Raw genomic sequence first — 10,912 nt, 5'->3', positions numbered from 1 at the left:
TCCAAACTGGTGTTGGTATGGCTGTGGTGTAGGCCAGCAGCTACAGCTCCGATTAGATCCCTAGCCTGGGAATCTCCATATGCCGCGAGTGTGGCCCTAAAAAGTGCCCCCACCCCCAAAAAATTAAATTCTATTTCTGGAACTTCATGAGCCCTGTAACTCTCTTTCCACTGTCCTAATTGAGGCATTCAATATATTCTTTCTCAATTATGCAATAGTTTCTTAACAGATCTCTCTGAATTCTGCCTTTGGCCCTCAATTATGGTTGCCTGTGCTAACAGTGAATCTGCTAAAGTACGTATCAGATGATGTTGCCTCAAAACTTTCTGGGACACTTGTTGCAAATTAAATAAAATTCTAGCTCTGTCACCTGTGGTGGTATATCCTCTCAAATGGGCCCAGGATCCATCTCTGCCACCACTGGCTAGAGCCCCTACCCCCACCACCATCCAAAAGGGGGTTGCAGCCCCCTGGCTGGCCAGTTCTGCAGCATTATTCCTCTTTCTAGTTATTATTCCCAGACACCTCGCTAAAGGCAGCCTTTCCAACTATTTTATGATTAGATACGTCTTTCCATGCTGAGATAGCTGATTGTTTGCTTCCCTGACAGAACCATGACTGATGTAAGGGTTCATGAGCAGTTTGGGGTGAGATTGTGCTGAAGGAAGAAATACCTTTTATGACAAGTCAGATGAAAATGGTTCAGAGGCATCAACATTTCAAGTTGCTCAGAATCCATCTGAATTGCAGAAGGAAGAGTAGAAATAATAGGACCAACTCTGCCAAACCAAGTGTGAATGTCATGGGGTCACAGACTTTCTCGTTTGTACTAAGATGTGCAGACATAACGTGGCTTCAATATTTTTCTGCAAAGGGTCTGTGCTTCCCCCTGAGCCTCATGTCACAGGGACTGGGGGAGGGATGGTGAGGAGAGGCAAGGAACTCAACCTGCCTGTTTGTGGAATTTCAGCCTAGAGAACACAGTTTCATTCTGGTAGCAGCCCTGTCTTTCTGATTCCTGCCCTTTCTCCAGAATATCTGGGTGTGCAGGGCTGTGTGGACCAACCATCTCCTCCCCCATCCCACCCCCTCCCCTGTCTCTGGCTGGTTCCCTGTGTGAAGCAGCTGGTCTGGCCTAGTCCTTGACCTGGGAATTGTTAAGGTCGTGGTTCCCGTCTTGGGCTGAGACCCCATGCTGTCACCGACTGATCAAGCCTGTGCCTCTGGTCCTTGCCTCTAGCTGCAAACCCCCTCACCAACCTGCCTTGTTCTTCCTTGAGCTTCTGTTGCTTCTCCGGTCTTAGGACACTCACAGCCCTGCTACGGGGTGTGTGGGCTTCCTGATCCCTGGCCCCAGAAGCTTCAGTGTAGACCTGGAGGCCCCACCTTCCAGATGGAGCCCGAGGCTCCCAGCTTTCCTCTGAACACATCTGACCTGCATCCATGCTCCCACTCCAAGCTTGCGAGGGAGGGGGGACACAGTACCTGTTCTCTTGGTCCTCCGTCTCCAGGGCTGGCAGGGGTGAGGTTTTCACTTCTTCCTCTTCTCAATTAGGGAACTCCTCTCCCTGCCAAATGTTCCAACAGCACTTCACACAAGTGGGCAGGACTTCGCGGAAGAAGGTGTAATGAGAGAAGAGGAGACCCTTAGTGGGTGTTAAGGTGGGTGAGTTGTAAAGGGAAAGCTGGAGCTGGGGATGCCTGGAGGGAGGGGAGGGCAGGAGGGGGATTCAGTTACTCACCCTGGCCGGGAGGGGCAAGCAGCCCAGCCCAGCCCAGCCCAGCCCAGAACTCGGAGCCTGCGCCTGGAACCTGCCCACCTGCAAGCTTTGTGACCTTGAGTGAGTCACGTAGCTTCTCCAGGGCTGGTTTTCTCACTGGTGTAGTGGGGATCATAATGGGCCTTACCTCAGTGGTTTGTTGTGTGATAGGAAATGATGCCTGTGAGTGCCTGAAAGGCACTGGGCACAGGGCAGCCCCCGCAACCCCAGCTACCATGAGATTCCCAAGCCATACACTTATGAGGCCAGAGAGGGAAAGCCAGCTGTAAACAAGGCCAAGGGCAAGTGGCTCCCATTTGATGTTAGCTGGGAAAAGGTTGAAGGATTCAGCTCCGCCTGCACCATGAGGCACCTGTGAAGCAGGAGTGGATACAGACAACCAGAAATGGAAAGTGATGACGCTGGAGCCCTGGAAGAACCGGAAATGAGGCCAGACAAACTCGCAGAAACGAATGAAGGTGAGGCTGAAGCGGAGCGGGGAGTGGGGGGGGTCACCTTGGGGACCTATGTGCTTAGGGAAGGGTCACTATGTCCATCTAAGCAGAGAAAGTTGTAGTTAAACAAAAAACCAATGTAATGATTAATGTAATCTGCCACTTGGCCTTCTGTTGACTGCAATTAGTTCAATGGACACATCATGGTTATAAGGCTACATGGATGAGCTCTAAGCATGACATAAGTCTTCCTTGGCATATGTGGTCAGAATTCTTTTGTTTCTTCTTTGGCATTTTTAATTTTTGTTACCTTTTTCTCCAGAAAGTCCATTATTACAGGTTCTGTCCAGCCATGTGACTTTCTTGGTCCCAGCACACAGCCCGGAGGCCTTTGTCCATGCCGTCAGCAGCATTCAACACGTACCTGCGGAGGGATCTCAAGTTCCAAGGGCCATGGACACACTCACGTCTGAGCAGGGCAGTGACACCCTCAGTTCCCCAGCCCAAACCATCCTGCCCAAGCCTGGGGACTTTCTCAATTCCTCAGCAAAAACCACACCATCGGAAGAGGCTGATACCCCTGATTCCCCAGAAAAAAACATCCTGCCCAAAGAGGGTGACATTTTCAATTCCTCACCCCAACCCGTCTTGCCCAAGCAGACTGACACCCCTGATTCCTCAACCCAAACCATTTTACCAAAGCAAGGTGACACCCCCAATTCCCCTGAAAAAAACATCCTGCCAAAAGAGGGTAATAATCTCAATTCCTTACCCAAAACCATCCCACCCAAACAAGCTGACACTACCAATTCCCCTGAAAAAATCATCTCATCCAAGCAGGGTAATACCCGCAAGCTCTCAGCCAAAACCATTCTGCCCAAACAGGACGAAACCCCAAAGTTCTCAACCAAAACCGTACAGCCCATGGAGGCTGACATCCTCAAGTCCGCAGAGGAAACCATGCAGCCCACAGAGGCTGACACCCTCAAGTCCCCAACTCAGTCCATACCATCCAAGCAGGGTGACACCCCAGAGTCCTCGGCCAAAACTGTGCAGCCCACAGAGACTGACACCCCCAAGTCCCCAACTCAAACCATCCCATCTAAGCAGGGTGACACCCCAAAGTTCTCAGCCAAAACCACGCAGCCCATGGAGACTGACACCCCCAAGTTCCCAACCCAAACCATGCCATCCAAGCAGGGTGACACCCCAGAGTTCTCGGCCAAAACTGTGCAGCCCACAGAGACTGACACCCCCAAGTCCTCAACTCAAACCATCCCATCTAAGCAGGGTGACACCCCAAAGTTCTCAGCCAAAACCATGCAGCCCACGGAGACTGACACCCCCAAGTTCCCAACCCAAACCATGCCATCCAAGCAGGGTGACACCCCAAAGTTCTCAGCCAAAACCATGCAGCCCACGGAGACTGACACCCCCAAGTTCCCAACCCAAACCATGCCATCCAAGCAGGGTGACACCCCAAAGTTCTCAGCCAAAACCATGCAGCCCATGGAGAATGACACCCCCAAGTTCCCAACCCAAACCATGCCATCCAAGCAGGGTGACACCCCAGAGTTCTCGGCCAAAACCATGCAGCCCACGGAGACTGACACCCCCAAGTTCCCAACCCAAACCATGCCATCCAAGCAGGACGACACCCCAAAGTTCTCAGCCAAAACCATGCAGCCCACGGAGACTGACACCCCCAAGTTCCCAACCCAAACCATCCCATCTAAGCAGGACGACACCCCAAAGTTCTCAGCCAAAACTATGCAGTCCACGGAGGCTAACACCCCCAAGTTCCCAACCCAAACCATTCCACCTAATGAGGCAGATGCCCCCAATTCCCCAGAAAAAACTACCCTCCCAAAAGAGGGTGACATTCTCAATTCCCCCACTAAAATCATCCCACCCAAGCAGACTGACACCCCCAATTTCTCAGCCAAAATCATTTCACCCAAACAGGCTGGCACCCCCCGTTCCCTGGAAAAAACCATCTCACCCAAGCAGGGCAATACCCCCAGTTTTCCATCAAAACTCATTTTGCACAAACAGGGTAATACCCGCAAGCTCTCAGCCAAAACGATTCTGCCCAAGCAGGATGACACCCCAAAGTTCTCAGCCAAAACCATTCTGCACAAGGAAGCTGACACCCCCAAGTCCGCAGAGGAAATCGTCCAGCCCAAGGAGGCCGACACCCCCAAGTCCGCAGAGGAAATTGTCCAGCCCAAGGAGGCCGACACCCCCAAGTCCTCAGAGGAAACCGTGCAGCCCAAGGAGGCTGAGACCCCCAAGTCTGAAGAGGAAACTGTGCAGCCAATAGAAGGCGACATCCTGAAGCCGACAGAAGACATGGAGCTCCTGGAGGTGGACCTGGTGAAGGTGATCCTGACCAAGGAAGACTTCGACGTGGCGCTGAAGGAAGCCGGCGAGAGGCTGGTGGCCGTGGACTTCTCAACCACATGGTGCAGGCCCTGCAGGGCCATGAAGCCCATTTTCCGATCCCTGTCTGTGAAGCACCAGGACGTATTGTTCCTGGAAGTGGACGCCGATGAGTGTGAAGAGCTGGTGAAAGACCTCAAGATCGTTTGCATCCCAACTTTTCACTTTTATAAAAAAGAGGAAAAGGTGGGCGAATTTTCTGGCGCCCTTAAGGAAAAGCTGGAAGCGACCATCACCGAATTAAAGTGATGGTGTGTTCCAAAAGCACTGGGCCCAGTGAGCTGCTCATAGCTTGTGATCTTTTTGTTTACAAAAGAAGATGAGGTGTCACAAATGTCCGTCTGAGTGGCGTCTGCTTGTAAATTATAAGCCTTAGCTCTACCCTTCCCAAAACATAGTCGGAATGCCAACTCCTACTGTGACTATGTTTTTATTGATGGGACAGTGTGATGTTTGAATTTTCTTTGGTGGAGATTGGAGGTCAAATTGTCCCCTATTTTTTAACCTTGATTTTTTTCACTCTTTTTTCCTTTCTTTCTTCCATTTTTTTTTTTTTTTTTTTTTTTTTGTCTTTTTAAGACTGCACATGCAATGCCAGATCCTTAACCTACTGAGCGAGGCCAGGGATCGAACCTGCGTCCTCATGGATTCTAGTCAGATTCGTTTCTGCTGAGCCACAATGGGAATTCTGATTTTTTTTTTTCACTCTTGAAAATTCGGCTCACAGAGTCTTAGTGGCAGCCCTGGAAATTTAGACAATTCTTCTGTCGAAGGACATGATTTAATGATGAGTAGAAATTTCTTTTCTGTGATGCTCACATATCTTTGGGATTTCTGATAAGACACTTTTTTTTCTTTTGTCTTTTCTAGGGCTGTACCCGCTGCATGTGGAGGTTCCCAGGGTAGGGGTCTAATTGAAGGTGTAGCTGCTGGCCTATGCCACGGCCACAGCAACACCAGATCTGAGCTGAATCTGCAACCCACACCACAGCTCATGGCAACGCCATGTCCTTAACCCACTGAGCGAGGCCAGGGATGGAACCTGCAACCTCAAGGTTCCTTGTCAGATTTGTTAACCACTGAGCCACAATGGGAACTCCTGATAAGACACTGTTTTAAATTTTGTTTTTATAATTCAGTGAATGTTGTTATATTCATAGTTGTACAACCATCATCACAACCTAATTTTAGAACATTTTCATCCCCAACTCCCAGTCCTCCCCATAAGTTTTGTAAAGTCTGTGTCTGTTTCCGTTCTGCAAATAAGTTAAGACACTTTTGCAAGTAAAGAACTGGAAAGCTTCACATGTATCTAACCTCCTTCATGTGCGGGACGTGCTATGGAGGCTTCGGGAAATTCCGCGGGCTCTGCACACCTCTGTGGGATTTGTTGGTGTCGGAGCTGTTTCCAGATTTCAAGTCCAGGCCTCTTTCTTCTGATCCATGCTCACAACATCTGAGATAGCTCGAAACTTCTGGTTCTCTCAGACCAAGTGCTTTGCTTTTCAAGCTTAAGTTAGTGTGATCTTTGGTGCCGTTATGACATCATCACCCTAGTGTCAAGTTCTCGCTTTGTCCTCCTGGTGACCAGGTTTCTGATACCTGCTCTCAGGTGTCTCAAGAGTGTGTATATATGTGTGTGTGTGTGTATATACACATATACACCTGCATATATACATATATATAGCTGCATATATTGAATATATACCATTTGATTAAGTGTATACACCGGGACACCGTCACTGCAAACAAGGTAATACACATAGTCATCACCTTTTCCCAGAAGTTTCCCTGTGTGTCCCTTTCCTTTGTGTGTGTGTTAAGAACACTTAGCATGAGATCTACCCTCTCAACACATTTTAAAATTGTGTAATAGCATATTAACTACAGGCTCTATCCTGTCCAGCAAGTCTCTGGAACTTATTGATCCTGTGTAACTATAATATTATGCCCCTTGAATCCTGGCTCCCCATTTCCCCCATTCCCTGCCAGCCACCATCTCTTCTGCCAGTGGAGTTAGGACGTGATGTCATGACGTGGAACATCTGTACTTCATCCTCGAACTCTCCAATTGTCCCTGAAGACCTACCTGGAATAAGAAAATGGGTTCATTGCTGAATCATATTTACAGGCTGTTCCTTGGGTGTTCAATACAGTTGTCTTTTTGAGGCTGAAATGTTCATTTCAAATAAATTATACTCAGCAGATATTTAAAAGATGTGGTATTTTGTCACTTAGAGAATTTCATTGAGGTTTGGGGCAGGTTTTTAGGACCTGGCAAGGAACTGTCACTGTATGCAGATGATATGATACTATACCTAGAAAACCCTAAGGACTCAAGCCCAAAACTCCTTGAACTGATTAATAAATTCAGCAAAGTAGCAGGATATAAGATTAACATTCAGAAGTCAGTTGCATTTCTGTATACCAGCAATGAAACATTAGAAAAGGAATACAAAAAAATGATACCTTTTAAAATTGTACCTCACAAAATCAAATACCTCGGAATACACCTGACCAAAGAGGTAAAGGACCTATATGCCGAGAACTATAAAACCTTAATCAAAGAAATCAAAGAAGATGTAAAGAAATGGAAAGATATTCCATGTTCCTGGATTGGAAAAATCAATATTGTGAAAATGGCCATCCTACCCAAAGCAATCTACAGATTCAATGCAATCCCTATCAAATTACCTATGACATTGTTCACAGAACTAGAACAAACAATCCAAACATTTATATGGAACCACAAAAGACCCAGAATCGCCAAAGCAATCCTGAGAAACAAAAACCAAGCAGGAGGCATAACTCTCCCAGACTTCAAGAAATACTACAAAGCCACAGTCATCAAAACAGTGTGGTACTGGTATCAAAACAGACAGACAGACCAATGGAACAGAATAGAGAATCCGGAAATAAACCCTGACACCTATGGTCAATTAATCTTTGACAAGGGAGGCAAGAACATCAAATGGGAAAAGGAAAGTCTATTCAGCAAGCATTGCTGGGAAACCTGGACAGCTGCATGCAAAGCAATGAAACTAGAACACACCCTCACACCATGCACAAAAATAAACTCCAAATGGCTGAAAGACTTAAATATACGACAGGACACCATCAAACTCCTAGAAGAAAACAGAGGCAAAACACTCTCTGACATCAACATCATGAATATTTTCTCAGGTCAGTCTCCCAAAGCAATAGAAATTAGAGCAAAAATAAACCCATGGGACCTCATCAAACTGAAAAGCTTTTGCACAGCAAAGGAAACCAAAAAGAAAACAAAAAGACAACTTACAGAATGGGAGAAAACAGTTTCAAATGATGCAACTGACAAGGGCTTAATCTCTAGAATATACAAGCAACTTATACAACTCAACAGCAAAAAAACCAATCAATCAATGGAAAAATGGGCAAAAGACCTGAATAGACATTTCTCCAAGGAAGATATACAGATGGCCAACAAACACATGAAAAAATGCTCAACATCGCTGATTATAAGAGAAATGCAAATCAAAACGACCATGAGATACCACCTCACACCAGTCAGAATGGCCATCATTAATAAATCCACAAATACCAAGTGCTGGAGGGGCTGTGGAGAAAAGGGAACCCTCCTGCACTGCTGGTGGGAATGTCAACTGGTACAGCCACTATGGAGAACAGTTTGGAGATACCTTAGAAATCTACACATAGAACTTCCATATGACCCTGCAATCCCACTCTTGGGCATCTATCCGGACAAAGCTCTACTTAAAAGAGACACATGCACCCGCATGTTCATTGCAGCCCTATTCACAATAGCCAGGACATGGAAACAACCCAAATGTCCATCGACAGAGGATTGGATTCGGAAGAGGTGGTATATATACAGAATGGAATACTACTCAGCCATAAAAAAGGATGACATAATGCCATTTGCAGCAACATGGATGAAACTAGAGAATCTCATCCTGAGTGAAATGAGCCAGAAAGACAAAGACAAATACCATATGATATCACTTATAACTGGAATCTAATATCCAGCACAAATGAACATCTCCTCAGAAAAGAAAATCATGGACTTGGAGAAGAGACTTGTGGTTGCCTGATGGGAGGGGGAGGGAGTGGGAGGGATCAGGAGCTTGGGCTTATCAGACACAACCTAAAATAGATTTATAAGGAGATCCTGCTGAATAGCATTGAGAACTATGTCTAGATACTCATGTCGCAACAGAAGAAAGGGTGGGGGAAAAAACTGTAACTGCAATGTATACATCTAAGGATAACCTGACCCCCTTGCTGTACAGTGGGAAAATAATAAAAAAAAAAAAAAATAAAGAGCATCCCAGACTTGGGTCAATATGTCTCCAGAAAAAAAAAAAAAAAAAAGACCTGGCAAGGGAACTGTGAAATGGTACATTCTATGGAGATAAAAATTAACTAAAAAACAAAGTAACCAAGAAGATAGGCTGCAACTTCTGAAATCATGGTGGCACGTTAATTAGGAGATCGTTTAATACCCACAGTGAAAATTGTTAGTGACAGTGACAAATATTGAGATCAGCCTAGCATGGAGCCAGGTAAAGCTTTGAGATTTGAGAACATCAGGATTTTCAAATTCCAGAATGGAAACAAAAGATTGATTTGAATTAGAAAAAGTCAAAAATGATAAACATGGAGTTGAGGTTGGTGAAGAGAGGCAGGGATTGAAGTGAAGGAAAGTGAGTGAAAATGGAAAGAAAATGTGATCATTGCGCTGCATGTTGATTGGGAGTGTAGAGCTCTTATGCTCACATGTTGAATCGTCATCTTTTAGGTTAAAATAGTGATTTCAAGCAAGAGTGAGACCTGGTGTGGGAAGATGGGAGAGGAGCAGGGTCACTCCGGTGTCCCAGGCATCTGCAGACCCTACTGCAATTTCCACGAAACATCCCAGAAGTGTCTGGGGACCACTGCTGGCGGGGCTCCAGGATGGTGGACTGAAGGCTACTTCTCTCTCCCATGCGCCTTGGTGTTTGAAAGGCGAAACTAAATGCAGGTCTGATGACTCATGGATCAATATCTTTCACGGACATTAGGACGACTCGGGGGAACTCACCCATCCACTAATGATTCTTGGTTTAGGAATGGCAGATGAGGCCAGCTGCCTCCCAGACAAGGCTTTAAAAAAGATTTCCTTTAAATCAGGCCTGTTAACAATGCTAGGCTAGAATGCGTTGTCATTGTGAAGACGATCTGCCAAAGAACTGGAATGGGAGCAGCATCTTGGTGAGACAATTTGACATTAATGAGTTTCGATGATCTCCTTCCGAAATAATTTCTCACCTCCTTAAATAATTTCCTCTCTCTCCATGAGCTCAAAATTACTCATACGATAAATATAATTACTTTCAAATAATCTCTGTTTTGGCATCCGAGGTTTTCAAAACAGCATTTATAAACCCAAATTATAATCCTACTTTATTTTGGATTGCTGCTTTCATATATGTATGTAGATGTAAAAATGCTAAAATAGAATTGGCAGTTGTATGTGGTGGACACCAGCTGCCATTGTTCCTACTGCTCAGGCCTAATCAATGGTACTGATTCTTTCCTTATGTGCTTTTAGAAAAAAAAAAAGGCCAAGTTTTATTATGTGTGGTTCAGATACTACACATGTTTTTGTTGATATTCAGATTAAAGGCAAAAAGACAGATGTGTACGTGAGAAATGAACTCTGTTTAGAGCCGAGAAACTGTTTTGAATGCAGTGAATATTCAGAGACCATAGGCTGTCCTCTGGGAAAACTGCTTAGAGGTATATAGGAAACTGAAAACTCCTCTGTTTTTAATTAAAACTGATAAATTGATTTCTAAATCTTAGGATTCTTCTATACTTCATTGACTTGCTTAAATGTGAGATCTTGATAATCCTTGTTTATCCTCCTGGATGAAGATTTGATGCCCTTTCAACAATTCAAGTGAAACACAGCCAAATGTCCTGTCTCCAGAGGGGTCAAGCTGAGCTGACCAGCAGGGATGGGGATTTCCTGAAGGTCAAGGGCGAATAGAGCACTCTCTCCTCTTGGCATCGAAGGATGCCAACAAGCAGAAAACCAAGCAGTGAGGATGAGACCCAAGAAACTAAGAGGAGACTGCAGAAGTTGCCAAAACCATAGGGGTGACCTGTGGGTATAAAAGTCAGAGAGTGGTTACTGTGTGTGGAGACAGGATGGGCTCAGGGGAGGTGACACAGAAGGTCTGGAAGCAGAAGAGGTTGTCACCTGGGACAACC

The 10,912-nt window shown here is 45.8% G+C and overlaps 1 protein-coding gene across 3 annotated transcripts; it reads left to right on the top strand.

The window, feature by feature from the left end:
- Positions 1-1,555: 1,555 nt before the first annotated feature.
- TXNDC2 (thioredoxin domain containing 2) lies at positions 1,556-5,073 on the top strand. Of its 3 annotated transcripts, none has more exons than XM_084964077.1 (3): positions 1,556-1,662; positions 2,145-2,239; positions 2,538-5,073. In XM_084964077.1, exons 2-3 carry the CDS (start codon positions 2,167-2,169, stop codon positions 4,904-4,906), a joined length of 2,442 nt encoding a protein of 813 aa, XP_084820203.1. In that variant the 5' UTR covers positions 1,556-1,662; positions 2,145-2,166; the 3' UTR covers positions 4,907-5,073. The 3 variants fall into 3 exon arrangements, with proteins under 3 accessions (XP_084820203.1, XP_084820202.1, XP_084820201.1); XM_084964076.1 differs by having other exon boundaries at positions 2,088-2,239; XM_084964075.1 differs by having other exon boundaries at positions 1,932-2,239.
- The last annotated feature ends 5,839 nt before the right edge of the window (positions 5,074-10,912 follow it).

This window comes from Sus scrofa, chromosome 6 (assembly GCF_054392235.1).
Source record: "Sus scrofa isolate SSC_HxYL_T2T_F1_AM1 chromosome 6, Sscrofa_HxYL_maternal_Yorkshire_Landrace_v2.0, whole genome shotgun sequence".
Classification (NCBI taxonomy): domain Eukaryota; kingdom Metazoa; phylum Chordata; class Mammalia; order Artiodactyla; family Suidae; genus Sus; species Sus scrofa.
The sequence above is the reverse complement of the archived record's forward strand: the minus strand, read 5'-3'. Positions and strand labels throughout refer to the sequence as shown.